The 21,798-nt window shown below is 41.2% G+C and overlaps 1 protein-coding gene across 5 annotated transcripts in view; it reads left to right on the forward strand.

The window, feature by feature from the left end:
* SEMA5A (semaphorin 5A) overlaps window positions 1–21,798 on the forward strand; it is a 503,265-nt gene that overhangs the window by 317,736 nt on the left and 163,731 nt on the right. For all 5 annotated transcript variants that reach the window (XM_088442351.1, XM_088442352.1, XM_088442355.1 and 2 more), the window contains one exon: window positions 9,304–9,508. In XM_088442351.1, coding sequence (XP_088298477.1) covers window positions 9,304–9,508 — 205 coding nt within the window. The remainder of the gene's footprint in view (window positions 1–9,303; window positions 9,509–21,798) is intronic.

Raw genomic sequence — 21,798 nt, forward strand, 5'->3', positions numbered from 1 at the left:
TGAGGAACCATAGAGTTGCTCTAATGTCCGATGGTGCAGCCAATGTTTGATTGGTGGTGCGTTTTTGTGCGTACATTGACGTATTTGTGGCACGGCTCTTTGGCGACTCAAATGGATGCCCACCATCCGCAGCATTAGCATAAAGATGCAGTGATGGCTGCAAATTTGTGGTAGCTGCTACTGCAGATCCATCCACCTCTGAATCAGGTGCATTATTACTACACCCCCACCCTACCACCCAGATAGTAGTAATATACGCCCTATAATATTACTACACCCCCACCCACCACCCAGATAGCAGTAATATACCCCCTATAATATTACTACATCCCCACCCCACCAATATTACTACACCCCCACCCACCACCCAGATAGCAGTAATATACCCCCTATAATATTACTACACTCCCACCCACTACCCAGAGAGCAGTAATATATGCCCTACAATATTACTACACCACCACCCAGATAGCAGTAATATACGCCCTATAATATTACTACACCCCCACCCACAACCCAGATAGCAGTAATATACGCCCTATAATATTACTACACCCCCACCCCACCACCTAGATAGCAGTAATATACGGCCTATAATATTACTACATCTCCACCCACCACCCAGATAGCAGTAATATACCCCCTATATTACTACACTCCCACCCACTACCCATATAGCAGTAATATACGCCCTATAATATTACTACACCCCCACTCTACCACCCAGATAGCAGTAATGTACGCCCTATAATATTACTACACTCCTACCCCACCACCCAGATAGCAGTAATATATGCCCTATAATATTACTACACCCCCACCCACCACCCATATAGCAGTAATATACCCCCCATTAATATTACTACACCCCCACCCACTACCCAGATACCAGTAATATACCCCCTATAATATTACTACACCCCCACCCACTAACCAGATAGCAGTAATATATACCCTATAATATTACTACACCCCCACCCACCACCAAGATAATAGTAATATACCCCTAACGATACTGCATTAGAACCTCTATACACTCCTTCCTATACCTTCTAATATCCTGCCTATACCTTCTAATAACCTGCCTATACCTTCTAAGGATAACGCTAATTTGCGTACGCAGTCATACAGTAAATAAAGACTTCAGACCTGGAATCTGTGGTTCCAAAGCACAAAGTATTATTCAAGTAAAAGTACAGTCAGTTACACGCTATTGATCCAAACACAATTAGGCGCAAAGGAATTATACAGACCCAAGTACAGTATACATACACAGCGCTTCCGGACCAGGATAAACTAGCTATCTTGAAGCTGGTCTGTTGTTTTTTGCGAGTTCTCAGGTATGCACTCGCACTCAATTACATTGCCCGAGTCCTATCTAGAGAATTGGAAAACATCTGGATGTGAGATGTTTTTTGCACGCATCAGCAAGAAACCCCTCGTCAATCAGCATTCAGCACGAAGACTAAGACCCAGTGTTGGAGCACACATATTTATACCCCCCAGGAATAGACAAAACAATAGAGAAGTTTGTTGCGGATGCCGTTGGTTCCCAAGGTGGAGAGCGTTTAACAGGCTGATTCAAATAGACCCAGCCTCCAACAACTGGGGGTCTCTGGTTTCCCGCCTCATGCAACATCCTCATATACATTTTGTTGCTTGAAGTCTCTGCGGTCCATAAGTTGAGAATGCATGATGCGATCTCCACACCGATGATACCGGAATACTGTGGAAAGAGTACGCATCGGTACAAAACCAAACACGGCTTACTTATCATGTATAAAACTTTAGTTACCAAATAATCTTTATTTCACAGCATTTATACTAAATGAACAAACTTAAATCTTATGGAACCTTGTATGTGGATATGTAATGTGTGAGTATTCAGGGTTTGATATAACAACGCTAGTTAACTTGGAGCAGATGCGTGCGCATAAAGCTAATAAACAGCATTTTCATATAGGATCTTATGCATTCGCTAATATGCGACTAGTTAACAGCGCAATTGAGCGTATTAATGTGTATATGAGGAATGGTGAAAGATGCAATCTCATGGTGCTAATAGTAATATCGCCATATGTACTTAAATGTGAATTTATCTAAAATGGCACTTGGACGGCCATTCGCAAAATGGCGTCTTGCGATCTCATTTCCAAGATGGCGTCTTGCGGCCAGTCGCAAGAAGGTGTCGCTGCGATTCAATTTTAAACTGATCTTGTCTCAGCCAATAATCCAGCTTCGACACCCCTCTAATATTATACTACACCTACTACCCAGATACCTGTAATATACACCCTATAATATTTCTACACCCCACCCACTACCCATATACCAGCAATATACCCCCTACAATATTACTACGCTGCCACCCACTACCCAGATAGCTGTAATATACCCCCCATATTATTATACACTTATCCCATTAATATTATTATTGCCCCTAGATAGCATTAATACACCCACCCCCAGACTGCATTCATATGCCCCCCACACCTCCCCATATACTTACCTGAGCAGGAAGTTGGCTGTTTGCTCTCTCTGCAGACTATGGAGCTCCAGGGGAGGAGAGAAAGACAGAACACAGGCAGGGGAGAGGAGAAGTCGGGGTGGAGACTAGACAGGAGGAGAAGCACATAGGGAAGGTATATTGGGGATATAGCTGCTTCCAAAGCACATACAGTGGGTAGAGGAGATAAAGGGGCGGGGCTCTGCGGAGAGAAGGGGCGGAGTCTCAGCCGGGAGTAGAGCCATCCTCCCCACAGCCTATTGGTGGCAGTGTGTGTGTGAAATGAATGACAGCGCTCAGCACAGCAGCAGTGCGGCGTTCCCCACTTTCCTTTAGCCAGCACGGCCAGTGTTAAACACTGAGCCTGCGCTGGCTTTCATGCTAAATTCGGTGGAAGGCCATTGTGGTGGAAGGCCGGTTCCGCCCTCAGGGCTGTTCCGCTCTGTGCGGCGGCACCGGCTGCACCACCCTAGTTACGGCCCTGGTAAACCGACTGTCTCCTGCCCCGCTGATCCCTCTTCCAATTTTAGGGATGCCCTTTGAAAAAATAGGGGTTGATTTAGTGGTTCCGATTGAACCACCGTCTAAAGGCTATAAATTAATTTTAGTTGTGGTTGACTATGCCACTATTACCTAAATAAATTCTTACTGACCAAGTCCTGACTTTGTGTTCAAATTCATCCAGTTAACATTGTTAAAAATTTTAATTTGTCAGAACCTCAGTATATTATCCCCAAATGGATGGCTTAGTCAAAAGATTCAACCGTACACTAAAGTCTATATTAAAGAAGTTTATAGAGACAAAAAAAAGGTGGGATGAGCTTCTACCTATTTGTTATTTGCAATCAGGGAATTGCCCCAGGCTTCTACTGGCTTTACCCTTTTTGAGCTTCTTTAAGGGAGGAAGCCGCGGGGTGTTCTCGACTTCCTGCGGGTAGCATGGGAAGAACAACCAATAGAGGGTGAAAGCATCCTTCAATATGTGGTCCAGATGCATAATCGTATAGACATACTAGGTCAAATGGCCCGGGAAATTTTGGCAAATGCACAGAAGGCTCAAAAACTTCTCTATAACCGTAATGTCCGAACTCTTTTCACCTGGGGATAAAGGGCCTGATTCAGACCCACTCGCGAGCGGCTGTCCGCTCGCAAGTGGGTGGATGTTCTGGACTGAGCATGCGCACGACGGAGGGAGCTCCGTCGTGCGCATGCGCCAGACGCGACGAGCGAAGGAAAGTCCTTCGCTCGTTGTGTCTGATCAAAGGGGGCGTGCTGTCGATGTTGATTGACAGCACGCCCCCTTTGGTAGGCGTGCCGGGGGCGTGCCACCCTGACGGGGGCGTTCCCACGGGAACACCTCCCGTCAGAAGCCGGCCCACTGACATCACTAGTGATGTCAGTGGGAGTGATTTTGGCTCTGATAGAGCCAAAATCACTCCGGAGCTTGCGGTTGAAAACCTCAACCGCAGGCTCCGGCTCGCAGTTTCGATGGTCGCGATGGTCACGACCATCGCCCCCATCAAAATGCACGCTCGTATAGCCTGTGGGTGGTGACCCACAGCTATACGAGCGTCCAGGAGGACGCTCCATTTTCATGGAGGCCGGCCCTCATTCAGAGCGTGCGCTCTGCTCAGAGCGTACGGCTCTGAATGAGGGCCAAAGTCCTTTTATTGTTACCTACTCAGGTAGGCAAATACTAGCGAAGTGGCAAGGACCATTTGAAGTAATTTGAAAGGTTGGCAAAGTAAATTATGACTCCCATCAAGGTAGGCAGATCTACCATGTTAACCTGTTGAATGCATGGAAGGATCAAGATGTGTTTTATGTATACCCTTGTAATGGCCATAGTGACCTTGAGGCCTGATTCACTACCGTACGCAACTGCGAATGCAATAGCGATTACGCAGGCAGTTCAACTGCGATAGTATGCTAATCCATTGCAATGCCCTCGCAGCATAACATAAGGATGCCCACTTTACTTACCACACATTCATGATGTTTAGCAAGACTGCGAACCCATCCGTACAATCGAGTACTATCGCAGCCTCGCGCTCTGACCTTATTCAGAAATTGCTAACAACCATGCATGCTATCAGACCTCAGGCTGCATAGGCCATCGCAGTGGATAATTTATGCATGCCCCTGCATCAATGTTGAAACACACTGACACGCCTGCATTCGTTCGGCAACCCCCCACCACCTATCACAAATGGCACTTCCTGTCAATCACTCTGCAATTGGTCTGCCTATTAACTGCGATCACAGTCCCGATCGCAATGGTTAGTTTTCGCACTGAAATGCATACGCATGCGCAGTACGCAACAATCGGCCGATTGAATGCGTAATTGCAGTTGCGTGCGATGGTGAATCATGCCTGGGGTCCACAGATTTCCCAGTCCAATGGGGTCTCTCCACCCCATGAAACTTTGGATGCAGACAAGCTGAAGCCTCCCTTGGGGAACCTTGTTAGAGAATACTCAGATGTTTTTTCTGATAAACCTGGGAGGACCAGTTTAGTCTTACATGACATTGTAACCCTACCTGGGGTAGTAGTTCGACAAAGAACTATAGGCTTCCAAGGGAAATACAAGCACAGGTAATCAAGGTAGTACAAGAAATGTTGAAGTTAGGGGTAATTGAGGAGTCTTCTAGTGACTGGTGTAGCCCCATTGTCTTAGTCCCGAAACCAAATGGTTCTACAAGATTCTGCATAGACTTCTGCAAAGTTTGATGCCTACCCAATGCCAAGAGTCGACGACCTGCTTGATAGGTTAGTTTTGGCAAGATGTATTTCTACTCTTGATCTTACGAAGGGATATTGGCAAATTGAGCTGACAGAGGAAGCTAGGAAGAAAACTGCTTTTTGTACTTCGTTGGGCCTCTTTCAGTGGAAAACAATTTAGCTTGCATGGTGCCCCGGCCTCTTTTCATAGGTTAATGGACTGGGTGCTTCGTCCTCATCAGAATTATACTGCAGCATACTTAGACGATATTGTCATATATACAGTAGTCAGCATTGGAAGGCCCATGTTAGGCTTAGGGCTGTTCTTCAGTCTTTTAGAGAGGCAGGTTTAACTGGTACTGCAAATTTTAAGAAATGTGTTCTAGGTAAAAGTGAAACTAAGTACCTAGGGTATGTGGTGGACAGTGGGTGTCTGAAGCCCCTTGTGAGAAGGGTACAGGCACTAGCCGATGCCCCAGTACGGACTACCAAGAAAGAGTTAAGGTCCTTTTTGGCTTTGACAGGCTATTACAGGAGGTTTTTGCCTCCATTTTCTACCATAGCGGCTACCTTAACAGATTGTTTGAAAAATTCTGCTCCAAATAAACTTGAGTGGTCTAGGGACTGTCAGTCTGCGTTCACCAAAATTAAATATCTTTTGAGTAAAGGCCCCAGATTTTACCAAGCCTTTTGTCATACAAACCGACACCTCAGATGTGGGTTTGGGGCCAGTTTTGTGTCAGGAATTATTCTATATCTTAGTAGAAAGTTGTTTCAACGAGAGACTAGGGCAGATGTTCCCAAACTATTTTGAATCATTGCGCCCTAGATTATCAGCATTGTTTTCAAGGCACCCCTAAGCAAAACGTTTGTTATTGAGAGGTTCAGAATTTTTTTTAGTTAAGTAGTAAAGTGAAGTAAATTGTGCTTACCTGGCATCCTTAGGTTCAGTTATGTGGTGATGGACAGGTTTCCCCTTCTGTTTGTCCACATGTATACATTTCATTGACCATAAATAATTTGATTTGATGCTGGACCACCAACCTGAGGCACCCCTGCAAGTGTCCTGAGGCACCCCAGGGTGCCACGGCACACGGTTTGGGAACCACTGGACTAGGAAGTAAATTTATTAAGATGGGAGTTCTATTTAAGAATTGATGTTGCCCATAGCAGCCAATCAGATTCAACTTCTCATTTATCAAGCACCTTCTAGAAGATAATACTTGGAATCTGATTGGTTGCTATAGGCAACATCACTTCTTAATAGAACTCCCATCTTAGTAAATTTACCCCTAGGTATTCTGTAATAGAAAAAGAATGCCTAGCTATAAAATGGGCTCTTCAGTCATTCAGATATTATCTTTGTGGGGCCAGGTTTAATATGGTTACTGATCATGCATCGTTAAAATGGTTGCAGTACATGAAAGATTCTAATGCAAGACTGACAAGGTGGTACCTGGCTCTCCAGCCTTTTTCTTTTGAAGTCCAGCACATACCAGGACATCTACATATGAATATTTTATTTTTTGTCCCAAACTGGGCTGGAGATTCGGGCTTCCACTGCGGACGATTTAGGTTCGCCCTTTAACCGGGGAGGTATGTGACAGAGTGGGTCATTCCCACATTCTGATGAAAGGGTTAACCTCCTGTAGCCAGGGAGGGACCACAGCCTTACCTCAATTAAGATCAACTAAGGTATAAAAACCTGGTAAGTTGAGTTAGTTAGGGGGAATGTGAGGGAGAGGTTGCACCTTTAGCAGCTTTCTCTATGCTGGACAATCTGAACCCTGACTGTGCTGTGATTACTCTGCTCATTTGAAGTTCTGTCTCATGTAAGCTGAATTCTTGTTCCTGAACTGTGTTTGCCTTATGTAAAAAGCCATTACACTGGCTCTGACTTATCAAGCCTGGAACAAAAGCTTACTTGTTTGCAACAGTCTCCCATTGGTCATCTGGAACTTACCCACTACAGCATGTCAGACAGTCCGTTTGACTACTGGCAGGAAAAGAAGGCAATTTGCTTTACTTAAGCTGCCAACCCTCTAGTGTTTTCTCTGAAAGCGTTTTCAGCACAGCCAGGAATCTTGTCAGCGATCGGCGTAGGAGGCTACTTCTTCAAAATGCGGAAAAGATGATGTTCATCAAAATGAATGACTAATTCTAAGAGGAAGACCTTTACCGACAATTAAGTTGAAGTCCACAGGCACCTGTTATGGTGAATTCCAGTGGGGACAAATTAATATTGTGTGAAGATGATGTACACACTGATGATGGTGAGGCTGCTAATGGCAACAACATCTTCCCTCTGTAGAACCAGTTTTACATAGAGATCATTGCCAGGAATGTCAGCTACCTTTTGGTAGCTTGTTTTGTGGGGGCCCAAACAAACAAATCACTTCAGCCACAAATGGCAGTCTGTCGGGGAAGAGATTGGTTTGTTAAACTGTGCATGTCCTGTTTAATATATACAACATAATGGGTGCAAGGGCCTGTCAGAATCCCGGCGCCGACATCCCGACGGTAGGTTCTGGGGGTTAAGGTTAGGCACTAGGGAGAGGGATAGTGTTAGGTTTAGGGTGCAGGCAGGGGGGAGGTTAGGTGTAGGCAGCGGAGAGGGAGAGTTAAGGGTAGGGCGAGGGGGATGGTTAGGATACTTACTGACAGGTGTCAGTATCATAACCCAGGTGTGTCTGGTCATCAAAACGAATTAGCAAAGATGCGTCATTATACACGTCACTTGGTTGTATTTTAGTCTGCAGTGATTTCGGTGGGGTAGGGTCTACCTCATGCGCTGCGCACAGCTCCGATGGCTGTTGATGTCATCGATTAATCACACACTTCCTGGAGATGACGTGTGCTATGAAAGAAAGGTGGGCGTTTTTATACTCCGCCGTGTGCTCATTGCCGTCGCTCTCTAAGGCATAGAGGGCGTCCTTTCACCGAACAGTGCGAACGCGGCATTTGCATACCCAGCACCTTTTAGCTGCGTGAGAGCGCAGCTTAGCGTCTGAGTCTGAATGAGCTCCAAACTGCACATTTTTGGTACATATGGATTTCAGTTTAGAATATTTGCTTGGAAGACATTTACAGTAACATCAAATAGGAATTGAATTTTGATCAATGCAGACATAAAAAAGGTTTAATAGCTCCAATTACATAAAATATCATTGCTGTTAACGGCCTTCTTTTTCAGAGACAATACTTCATACAGAAACTGATAATATTGTTAGATATCTGAAAGTGAGCGTTACATTTGCAAAATTTATAAGTGACTAATGTGGAACCTGAATAATGTCATGGTATGATTTTCTTTTTTCAAACCAATTGCATATTCCCAATTAAGTATTACAGTTGTTTTTTGAATGTCATCCCACAGATCTGCCCAAACCCCAACCTGATCTGGCTAGAAATGGACACTTTTTGATGAAAGTCTACTCCAGGCCTAACCAAACTGTGGTCCTCCAGCCATTGTGAAACTATAAGTCCAAGCATGCTTTACCAACTGATCGGTAGGAGGGTTTGCTGGGACTTGTAGTTTCAGCACAGCTGGAGAGCCAAACGTTGGCTAGGCCTGATGTACTCCTTTGCATCCCACAATTTGTGACTGTCCAGAAATTGGGACAATTGGGAGGTATGATATGGTAATGTATTTAATGTGATATATTTGATCATGTTTTTTTTTTTTTATAATGCATACTGTACTTATATCAGGACACGTTCATCCCAGAAACAGGTGACTTTACTGTATGTGGCAATAAACTGATATTTCCTTGGCAGGGGAGGACTTCAGAACTACCTAGCACACCCCTTGGCCATGCTCACTGGGAGGTCACACCCACTATCTCACAGCCGCTCCCCCAGTATTCCGCAGCCATGTCCTTTGTCATGATTCTGGGACTGTAATTGTTGGAAGTTATGCAATATGTCAAGTATTACCTCACAGGCTGGAGATAAGTGGTGTATATTACTTGTGTCAAACTTGATCATTGCCCTGGAATGCAATATACAATATACAACAATTATTGTATATATGGTAACCCTTTTAATAAATATATATTTTTTCTCATCAATTTAGTGTCGGACTGTTGATCAGGGCCTATACATCAATCTCACAGAAAGAAATCTTCAAGATGCACAGAAATTCATCCTGATGCATGAAATAGTACAGCCAATTCGCACAGTGCCTTACTTCATGGAAGAGAATAGTCGTTTCACGCATGTTGTGGTTGATGTTGTTCAAGGAAAGGAAATGATCTTCCACATCATGTATCTGGCAACAGGTACCAACCTAATATGACTGGCTGACTGTTCCATTGATTGAAACCTAAGATTTGTGTCAGGAGATTCTTGTTTGACAGCTGTTAGAATGTCTTTGATCCACTGATTACAGTCTTGAAATATTAATACAAAAACCGGATGACACAAAAATATGGATAAGAAAATAACTTAATAATGTAAAAATGTTGTTTACATAGCTCCAATTAAATAAATGGTTCACTGGATTCGATGCATGGAGATCCCACATTCAGGGCTTGCTTCTGAGTCAAATGCAAAGTGTCAGCATATGATGACATCCCCGGCTGGCAGATTTTCTAGCTTAGGCCAATGTGAGTTTCCATGTGGATTCCTGTGTTATAGTTCACTGTAGAAAGAGCACTCTCACGTGCGGTCAAAAAGGGAGTGTGGCCACAAAAAGACACACCCTCTTTTCATTACTCTTAAGGGCGTGCCATGCACCAACACTTATAGGGGTCTATTTACTAAGCAATGTTAGGAGACAGAGTGAAAAGTGATAAGGTGCCAGCCAATCAGCTTCTAACTGCCATCTCACAGGCTGTGTTTGAAAAATGACAGTTGGGAGCTGATTGGCTGGCACCTTATCACTTTTCACTCTGTCTCCTAACATTGCTTAGTAAATAGAGCCTATAGACATGCTGGGCTGCCCCCAAGCTCTTACTGTGAATAGATACCATGCTCATGGCATCTATTAACCTGTGGTGAGCGCTGCACTGCAATTTCCCCCCAAGCGTGGCTCTCATCAGGATGTTTTAGTGGGGCACCGTCTTAAGGGCGCATTCTGCCCTTTGAAATCGGGCTGGGCGTGGCGCACCTCTAATACAGCCTAGTGGGAACACTATGTATATGCATCGCTCTGACCACTGTTTTCACTGCTGCAGCCACAACTGTCATCATTAGTATCAACATGCATCCACCCCATGCTTGGTGCATAAGATCCATTTGAAAAAGTCATCCCATCTCCATGAGCAGACCTCCACGACTGGCTACAAGACCACAGCAGTCCTGTGACACTCTGGTATCTGTCCCATGTGTCCTCAGGGTAGACACCCTCTTGGCATCCAGAATCTCCCATTTCATAGTCTAAGGGGTCCGGCCTTGCATGGAGTGAAATATTCACTCTTATATCCTCTATAATGGTGCATATGCATGGTGCAGCGTATGTGCAGTCTGCGATTGCTTCTTGTGGCTATAATAATAATCACTAGAAGTGTTCGCTTTGGGAAACATATGGCTCAGAATCAGGCCCTCAAACAGCAACCCACAGGCTAAAATATAATTCTGTGAATTTTCATGGTGAGAGGTCTGGCACAGGTTTTTATAATTCCCCAGACAGGTCTAAAAAATGTCTGAACAATGCATAGGTTTTTGTATCAATGAGAATGAATGCTTATGTAATACGAGTGTTAGACAGTAGATGGCATTATTGCTCTATAGTAATATAACACTACACCTAACTCTATATACATATTTTGAATTGAAGTGAAGAAAAGTGCCGTCAGTGTGAAAAAATGCTTCCAAATGTTTAGTGATGAAGTGTCTATTCAACAGCATTCAAAAAAGGGTCCGAAAATCTTCATACAGTGTCTCCACAATGTACATCCCAAAAGAAACAAGTACAAACAGAAAAAACATATAGTGTAAACCTGGTAATTAAATGTACTTGTGCTCACATGCAAGAAACGTGTACCAAACTAGTGCGAACAGCACTACACTCGTGCTCAAAAGAGTAATAATCCAGCACCTTTAGATATAAATGCCTTGTACCAACTGTAAGAGGATAATACAGGAAAAAGACGCCGCCTTTGGTCCCATTCAATCCAATGTATGTTCATATATATATATAGGAGCATAGAAAAAAAAGGTCTCTGATTGTGTAGTGTCTAAACAGACATATACTTTAATTCAAAATACAACAAAGACTCGTACAATATACAAATAAATAGTCAGGTTATCTGTCCAGTAATAAGATGTATAGGTGATCTGTGCTACTGAATATGTTTAAAGAAGCTGCTCAGCCGAAAAAATAGTAAGTAAAATAGGTAAAATGCTGAGTGCTAATAGATGCAATGTGGGTTAGTTGTGGAGAAATTAAATGAAAGAGAAAAGAAGAAATAATGTAGGATAAAATAAAATAAAGAGATAAATAAAAAAGAAAAGTAAATAAAAAGCAGGAGAAAAAACATTCGGAACAACAATGACTTGTAATGTTTAAGCTCTTTCGGTAAAGATGTGCAGCCAGTTCAACGTGATGTGAGATAACTAAAAGCTCACCCTATTCTTACCCTGTGTCTAGCGGGGTCTTCAGACCTAAATCCTGGTCCTCCCCGAACGATCTTTCAGGCTTGTAGTGTGGCGGCTTCCAGCCACTGCGGACACGGTGGTTTCAGATGACGTCACCCCCTGTGCCGATAACACTTGGCTGTGCTGTAGTCCTGGCTTGGCTCTTGCTTTGGCATTCAACCAACGCGTTTCGTAGCTGTTTGCTACTTTGTCAAGGATGTTTAAAAAGTGGCTAGTATACATCTATTTATAAGACTTGTATCTAAAAAACGTTATTTATAAGGGAGATTAAAAGACAGGAAGCACTCCTTGAAAAAGGTGGGAACCTCATGTTCCTTGCAAGAATATTGTGTTCCAAAGTAGTTAAAAAATTTTAATAAATAAATCATTAAAATAAATTATTAAAAATAAAAATCATATAAAAAGGTGTGGAATAAGAAGAATATAGAAAAGAATAAGTGCAGAAATATATGCTAAATTTGTATTGCACGATGTAAAAGATTTGTATCTGGGGGTTCATAAAAAAGCATTAAGTTCAATATTGATATTTAATCCATATGGTTGTAAGGTTTTGAGTTGATAAATCCAGCGTGTCTCATTCTTTTTTAATGTTGTGGTTAGGCATCGTCCTCTCCAATCTTTTAACACTTTTTGGATTCCCATGAATTGTAGTTCTTTTGGATTTCTCTTATGATGGTCTGCGAAATGCTGTGACACACTATGTGTGTTTAATCCTCTTTTTAAGTTGTACAGATGCTCTGCAATTTTTACTTTTCTTTTGGTCTGGCCTATGTATTGCAGGCCACAGGGGCACTCTAAAATATAAATTATTCCTTCGCTATTACAGGTAATTCTGTCTTTAATTTTATATTCTTTGTTAAGATGCCCACAGACAGCGATATTTTACCCGATTTGGACGATTTCGATGAATCGTGATGACAAATCGTGTAAAATATGACCAAATCGTGAGTGTCCTCTCACGATGACAATGCGCGTCCCCGCTAGTCGCACATCGCATCTTCAAATCTGCCATGCTGTAGGGCAGATTTGCTAATCTGGGACACGATTAGGTGCCTATCATGAGTAGTGTTTTATATATAGTTTTGTTGTATCTCACGATTCATCTTGCATTGCGGAATTTGACAGACAGGGCCCTGTACATGATCATCCACCATCTTGTGTAGCATCGTGAATAGAAGGAGAAGAAAGCACGATTGGGAGCCTGCACACTGAAGTCTGGATTGCAGCACTTTGGTGAGTATTGGTACTGTATTAATGCAACCCCACTGCCCACCAATGTATGCCACCCACCTACCCACCAATGTGTACCACCCACCTATAAATGCATGACCCAGCCACCGCCCGCCGGTATGAGGCGGGCGGTCGCTGGGTCATGCACTAACCTACCACTGCCCACCAATGTATGCCAGCCACCTACCCACCAATGTGTACCACCCACCTATAAATGCATGACCCAGTCACTGCCTGCCGGAATGAGGTGGGCGGTGGCTGGGTGATGCATTAACGTCCCACCAATGTGTGCCACCCACCTACCCACTACTGGCCACCAATGTCACAGGCCACCTATTAAATACCTTCAAAATCATAAAACACTCAAAAAATATATTAAAATACCATAAACAAATTTATTTCAACAACAAAAATGAAAACATTACAACAACATCAATACATAAGTTAAATTTGTTTTTGTTCTTGTGATACATTTGTTTATGATGTTTGAATATACCACCATAAACAAATGTGTGTCAACAACAGAAACAAATACATTGCTACAACAACAAAAATATTACAATACTATTAAAAACACATTACATTCCTGTAAAAAAAAACCATTACAATACAATAAAAATACATACAAATCCTGAACAAAAAAAATATTACAATACCATAAAAATGTATTAAAATCCTGAAAAAAAAATATTACAATACTTTTAAAAACACATTACATTCCTTTTAAAAAAACATCTTACAGTACTATTAAAAACACATTACATTCCTGTAATAAAACATATTACAATACAATAAAAATACATTCAAATCCTGAAAAAAACATATTACAATACTATTAAAAACACATTACATTCCTGTAAAAAAACCCATTACAATACAATAAAAATACATACAAATCCTGAACAAAAAACATATTACAATACAATAAAAATTTATTAAAATCCTGAAAAAAAATATTACAATACTATTAACAACACATTACATTCCTGTTAAAAAAAACATATTACAGTACTATTAAAAACACATTACAATACAATAACAATACATTAAAATCCTGAAAAAAACATATTACAATACTATTAAAAACTCATTACATTCCTGTAAAAAAAACATATTAAAAAATACAAATAAAAACATATTAAAATCCTGAATTTTTTTTTTTTTAAATCTTGAAAAATGTAGAAATAAACAACATTAAAAATGTACAAAACAATTTACAATTATAGCTTTAAAAAAATGTCCTCATTGTTTTTTCTTCCTAGCAATTTCTATGGATAGTGAACGCGAGTTTGTGACTGGATTCCTCGAGAACCTACAGTTACAGGAATGTCTATGGTGGATATCCAGTAGACAATACCGCAACAAGTCTCAGAAATTGGCAGCTTTGGGGGTGTTGTTGGACTACACCAAAAAGTTCATTGCGGCTGCTGACCTTAAAACAGTACGCCACAAAATCCAGAACCTGCGTACCATCTACATAAAGGATAAGAAAAAAGTGGACGATTCAAAAGCTGCGGAGCAGGCACTGACGATGTGTGTCAGCCAACACTGTGGTACTATCACCTGATAAGCTTCATCAGCGAACAGGAGCCACAACGCCAGTCTGTCGTCCTGATGGCCGAGTGAGAGGAAGAAGAAGCAGCAGAAGTGAGGGGACCATCAGAGGAAATTTTGGTAAGTAGATACACAGTTCATAAAACAAAACCTTTTTTGTTTTATAGCTCAATCCCAATTGTCTACTATAGTCATTTATCTCACAGACAGTCCTCCTGCCATGGCACCGCACCTGGTCCTTTGAAATAGGCCATATACTCCTCCCTTACTTCTTTGGCACATGCTGTTAATGATTTAGGAACTGGTGGTGCAGACACTGATGTAAACTGGACAATCTCCTCTGGATGTCCTGCATCTTCTGGTCTAGCGGGGCTGGTCCTTGTTGTGTAGATTTCCTTCGCAGAAAGTTATGCAGCACACAGCATACTATCAACAACCAGTCTATCTTCTCCACACGTAGTTTTATGGTGGTGTGGAAAATGTGGAACCTGTTGCTGAGTATTCCAAACGCATATTCCACAATGCGCCGTGCCCGGGATAGACGATAGTTGTAGATCCTCTTCTCTCTGGTCAGGCCCCTCTGTGCAAATGGCTTCATCACATGTTCATGTAGTGCAAAAGCCTAGTCTGCGACGAAAACGTAATTTAGGCCGTGCTTTGTCTCGTCCAGTGACGGCAAATTAAGGGTTTTTTTGGTGAGTCTCTGGTAGAAAGCAGTCTGTTTGAAGGACCCACCATCCAAAGCACGGCATTCTTGCCGACATCCACAAACAGAAATTCATAGTTGGTATTCACCACTGCCATGAGAACGATGCTGAAGAAGCCTTTGTAGTTGTAGTAATATGATCCGGTGTTGGCAGATGGGTTGATGTGGATGTGTTTTCCATCGATGGCTCCTCCGTAGTTAGGGAAATTCCAACTTTGTTTAAACTCTTCAGCGATGCTCTTCCACTCATCCACGATGTTAGGAAACTGGAAAAATAGTAAAAAATGGGTTAAAACATGACTATAATATTGTTTTTTTTGTTTTTTTCTCTATATAGACACCCACCCAAGAGCCTGATATGTCCTCCACGCCGGACCTAAGTTTGCTTGAAGACAGCGAGGTTGACAATTTTACCCCAGTGCCAGCACTCATTCTACCAGGGCCATCATCTTCTTCTACACCACCTCAAAAAAAAAAAAACAGGGGAGAAAGCAGCAGTACACAGAACACAAGGACTTATTTCTCCCAACAAGCAGAACGCATCCTTCAGAAACCTACGGATGATATCGATGATTTTACTGCGCATATTCACAGTCAAATGAGAAAAATGGTTGACCTAACTAAGAAAAATGTCCACAGGCTCGTATATGAGCTTTTAATTAGGTCACTCAAAGGCAATTTACATGACTCCACTTACATTGCAGACCCACTCCTATATTCGCCTGCCCCAACCGCATATGTGAGGCCTCCCCCAGCCCAGTTGGAGATTACTCCCCCACCCAGCACCCCACTCACAAGCCAGACCATTTATAATGCTCTGCTGGAGTCAGAGGAAGATTTGCTGCGTTACTCGTAATTTTTAGTTTTTTTTTCTTTTTTGTTGCCTGTACTATCACCAAGTTTTATCACTCCCAATAGGTGCTGGCTGTATGGTATACGATGGTGATGACACTAATTGGACAAGGTCACTACACACATGGCTCAAGTACAGATTGATGGAAGCCGGGGCTACAATCTGTACTTGTGCCATGTGTGTATTGGCCTGTTCAATCTGGTGTCTGACCCACCGTACAACATACAGCAGCCTACCTATTGGTATTGATAAAATTTGGTGTTAATGCTGTTTTGTACAATTTATATACATGTTTATTTTATATATTCAAAATAACTAAAAAAGATGTTATTGCCTACAGTTCAGTGCACAGTCTTGTTAATGCAGCCTTATTGGCTGCCTCAGTTATAATAAAGATTTTAAATTAAAATCCCAAAAAATTGTTATTGACTACTGTGCAGTGTTATTGGCACAGTGGCTGTCAGTTATTATAATAAGTAAAAAAAATAAACCTAAACAAAAATGTAATTGACTACTGTGTAGTGTTGTTGCCACACAAATGTTAATGACTGCTATGCAGCACAGTCTTGTTAATGCTGCCTTATTGGCTGTCACAGTTATTATAAAGAGTTACATTTAATAAAAACAAAGAAAAAAAATAAAAAACTTTTTTTCTTTGACAATAAACAAATGCGTATGGTGTTTTTTTTTCTTACCTTGCAATACTGGTACTGCAGCATTTTAACAGTAGCCTTGCAGGTCTCCGGGATGATGACGCCCAAGGACTGAGGTGAGATGAGTGTCCCAAACTTCAGGTCTTCAAATGACCTTCCTGTAGCCAGGTACCTCAGGCTAACACCAGCCTCTCTTCAGCAGGGATTGCCCTCCACCACCTTGTGTCTTGCCTCCGGATGGGGGGGTCACAAGATGCAGCAACTCTTGGAAGGTGGTGTCATCCAAGCGCAGGTAGTTGCGTTAGTCATCCGGGTTGTTTTCCTTGATAAGCAGGGACATGTGAGAGCGAGTGTCCCTTTGCTGCAGCCACTCCTTGGTCCAGCATGCTCTCCTCCTCCTTTGTTGGGTCCTTTCCTGGATCACCTTGACTCCAGCTTGGGCGACCAACACTTTATACTGATAGGGGTGCATCAGCACAGAATTCAGGAACAGGATAGAATGCAGGTAGAACACACTTTGTAAAAGGCAAGCCAAATACAAATCAGAGCACAGTAGCAATGTACAGGTTCAGAAGGTATACACCTAGCCTCACTAGTAGCAGAGCAGAATGTGCTCAGGGTTAAAATGGTGCCTGCTTTTTATACCACCTAGCTATCCCCGCCCATTATTTAAATTTCCCACCAATCGTGAAGATCCTCGTGTGTTGTTTTGTAAACTCACGGTTTATCTTGCACAATCTCACGCTTTGGACATCGTACATGATGCAGGATAGATCGTGAGATCGTTAATCAAATTGGCAGCTTTTTTGACCAAATCATGCCCACGACTGCGGGGGAGCTCCTGGGGAGAGTTCAGGGGAAATCGTACACGATGTCAGATCGCTTTGTCTATGGGTACCTTTAGTTTGGCTATTTTTGAGAGTTTTCATTGGTTTTGTGGAGGTGCTCTGATATTTATAACCTATGCACTGTAAGCAATAATAATGTCCTTTCATTTCACTCTCGATGGTAGTCTCTGTCCTTGTGTAGCTTTTTGTGAGTTCTTGTTTTAAGTTTCTAGCTTTTTTGTAGATGATTTTAGGCTTCGGTGGTAATATTGTTTTTATTTGTTCATCTAGAAAAAGTACATGCCAATGTTTTTCTAATGCCTTTTCAAAGACTCGGAAGCTTCCATTATATTGTGTTATGAAGGGAATAAATGGTACTGAAACATCTTGTGTTTTTCTTTTGTAGGTAATAAGTTCTTGTCTATTTATCTTAAAACAAGAACTCACAAAAGCTACACAAGGACAGAGACTACCACCGTGAATGAAATGAAAGGACTTTATTATTGCTTACAGTGCATAGGCTGTAAAAATCAGAGCACCTCCACAAAACCAATGAAAACTCTCAAAAGTAACCAAACTAACAAAGAATATAAAATTAAAGACAGAATTACCTGTAATAGCGAAAGAGTAATTTCTATTTTAGAGTGCCCCTGTGGTATGCAAACATAGGCCAGACCAAAAGAAAATTAAAAGTAAGAATTGCCGAGCATCTGTACAACATAAAAAGAGGATTAGACACACATAGTGTGTCACAGCATTTTGCAGACCATCATAATAAAAATCCAAAAGGACTACAATTTATGGGAATCCAAAAAGTGTTAAAAGATTGGAGAGGACGATGCTTAACCACAGCATTAAAAAAGAATGAGACACGCTGGATTTATCAACTGAAAACCTTACAACCATATGGATTAAACATTGATATTTAACTTAATGCTTTTTTATGAACCTCCAGATACAAATCTTTTATATCGTGCAATACAAATTTTGTATATATTTCTGCACTTATTCTTTTCTATATTCTTCTTATTCCACACCTTTTTTATATGATTTTTATTTTTCATTGTTATTTATTTTTATTATTTATTTATTTATTACATTTTTTTTAACTACTTTGGAACACAATATTCTTGCAAAAGAACAACAAGGAACATGAGGTTCCCACCTTTTTCAAGGAGTACTTCCTGTCTTTTAATCTCCCCTATAAATAAAGTTTTTTAGATACAAGTCTTATAAACAGACGTACACTAGCCACTTTTTAAACATCCTTGACAAAGTAGCAAGAAGCTACGAAAAGTGTTGGTTGAATGCCAAAGCAAGAGTCAAGCCAGGACTACAGCACAGCCAAGTGTTATCGACACGGCGGGTGACGTTATCTGAAACCACCGCGTCCACAGTGGCTGGAAGCCACCACACTGCAAGCCTGAAAGATCGTTCGGGGAGGACCAGGACTTCAGACCCCGCTAGACACAGGGTTAGAATAGGGTGAGCTTTTAAGTTATCTCACATCACGCTGAACTGGCTGGAGCACAAATTTACCAAAAGAGCTTAAACATTACAAGTCATTGTTGTTCCAAATGTTTTTTCTCCTGCTTTTTATTTACTTTTCTTTTTTATTTATCTATTTATTTTATCCTACATTGTTTCTTCTTTTCTCTTTCATTTAATTTCTTCACAACTAACCCACATTGTATCTATTAGCGCTCAGCATTTTACCTCTTTTATCTGTCCAGTAGTTTGGGGTTGACCACAGGAGGTCCAGCTCACATATAGATATTTATTGACAGGGCAGAGTACAATATAATTAAAATGTACACATATTTGTGTATATTGTCTATGTCTAAATTAAACATTATATTGGTATAGCAAATACTTTATATTATCTTTCCCTGTTTTAAATTCAAATTACGTTGGGTTGGTAAGAAATAAGTATTTGCTATGTGTGTTGTAAATGCTATAGTACTGTGGAATAGCAATCTTCCCTTGATTGTTGCCTTACAGTAAATAGGCCATACACGGTTCGATAAAAAGACACAATATCTCTTATAAGATTTCCCTTTACATTTTCCCTTGAAATTTTACATACAATGTGTTCAAAAGGTGTTCGATTGTTCATATGATAATACGATCCGATGCTTCGTTTCACGATTACAAATCGTAAACGAACGATCGGTTGTGCACATAACCATTACAATTAATTTGTTGGAATGTGAAGAGGGGAGGGCTTATCTAGGGGGTATAAAAGGCAGCCATCATTTTAGTTATGTTATACTCTGCTCTGTGACTAGTGAAGCTTGGTTGTATACCTGCTGAACGCTGTGCAGTGCTAGCATCCTTTGTTTCGGTGCGATGCTGCTGCTCGGAATGCCGTCTCTCATGATAAAATGGAGGTAGGGAGTGGCTAGGGATTTGTATAGACATCAGATCATATTACCTGCCAAAAGTGATACGATGTGTGTCACATCATGGTAAGATAGGTCGTCTTCGTACGGTTTTCCAGTACGAGAGGCGATCCAATTATACGACTGCGGGGACGCGCATCGCCGTCTTATGTACACCAAAACAACATCTGTGTACGATCGCTCGTTACTATCGATTGAAATCATACATATCGTATAAAACATCTTATCGTGTATGGTCGCCTTTACATTGCAAGCTTGCAAGATCTCAGGGTTTTTGTTACATTTAAGTTTCATATCTCTTCTATCATAAATTATAGTAATTTTTGTGTTGATAAAGTCAAGCAATTTACAGCTTTGATGGAGTTTAGTAAAGTAACTCCTACTTTAAAGATCTAAAAAATGTTATCAGCAACTGATTAGAAGTTAGGTTAGTCAGAAAAATTAACTTAGCTGTGGAAGATTTTATGGGGGGAATTTAATTGCTTTGCCGGTGGCTCTTTTTCTAAGACGCCCGATGGAGCAATTCAATTGTTGCTCCGTCAGGGCGAGATAGCTATCAGTAGGGTGTGAGAAGAGATATGTGAGAAACCCCCTGGTTAGGGTGCGCTAACCGCAGTTAGCAAGCCCTAAGCATAACTTTAGATGGGTTTAGCCATTTTACACGGCTAAACCCAGGGCAAAGAGGGCGATAATTAATGAGCGCCCGGAACAATCGAATTGCAACACTGGGAGCTCATTAATTATCACTCCTTAAAAACAATTCCATGTCCTCAAGAAATCAGATGGACAAAAAAAAATATATTGAGTTCAATAAAACTGCTACTACTGTATTTTGTAGCTTAATGTCATACTATAATTTAACTGATTTCCATTACATAGACTTTCAACACCTATTTTAACAACTATTTTTAATAAAATTAAATTAAGCAGTCCTTTGCTATAGGTCTATTTGAAAAGGTGTTATGCCAAGTCAATGGCATTTTCTGTAAGGTTAGTTTTCAAACCTCAAATTTTGTGGGCTCACAATGGTTCTTAAACAAGTGTGCATACTTGTCTGCCTGTTTGTTCCAGAACGCACTAAGATGGCTATGGAGAGAATATAATCAGAGTACCGTTTTTTGTAATTTGCAACCGTTTGTGCATTAATTAGATCTGTGCCTATTGGTTATTCGGGATGGGTACGGAATACCTGCGCTCAGGATTCTGGTGGTCAAAATCCTAATGCTAGCATTGCGACAGGGTTAGGATACCGACACATGTCGGTAGGTATCTGTTAAATTTGAAAATACCTTTTAATACATTCCTGCCTATAAACCTCTAAGATTCACCTGCCTAGAACCTCTAAGACAAAACCTGCCTGTACCTTCTAAAACCACAAGATGTCGCTATATTGATTATACCATTAATGAAATACCAAGACAGTTGAATAGCGGTCCGAAGCGCTAAAGATTATTATTCAGGTAAAAGTACAGATGTTACAACGCTATGATCTAATAATGAGCGCAAATAAATTGTACAAACATTAGGTCATAAGGTACAGTTAAAATACATGAAACAGTTATTAAAGATCAAAATACAATGAGCAATATCAGACTGAGAGAGAGAGAGAGAGAGAGAAAAAGAGACACATTAAAATACAATGAGAGATATATCAATGTCTGCTGAGAGCACATGTTCAAGATGGCTGGTGATGGAGTGTGTGTGTGTTTGTTTGTGTGTGAGGGGGGGTTGGGAATGCTTCCTGC

The sequence above is a fragment of the Taudactylus pleione genome, unplaced genomic scaffold (assembly GCF_031769625.1).
Source record: "Taudactylus pleione unplaced genomic scaffold, aTauple2 ptg000309l, whole genome shotgun sequence".
NCBI lineage: Eukaryota > Metazoa > Chordata > Amphibia > Anura > Myobatrachidae > Taudactylus > Taudactylus pleione.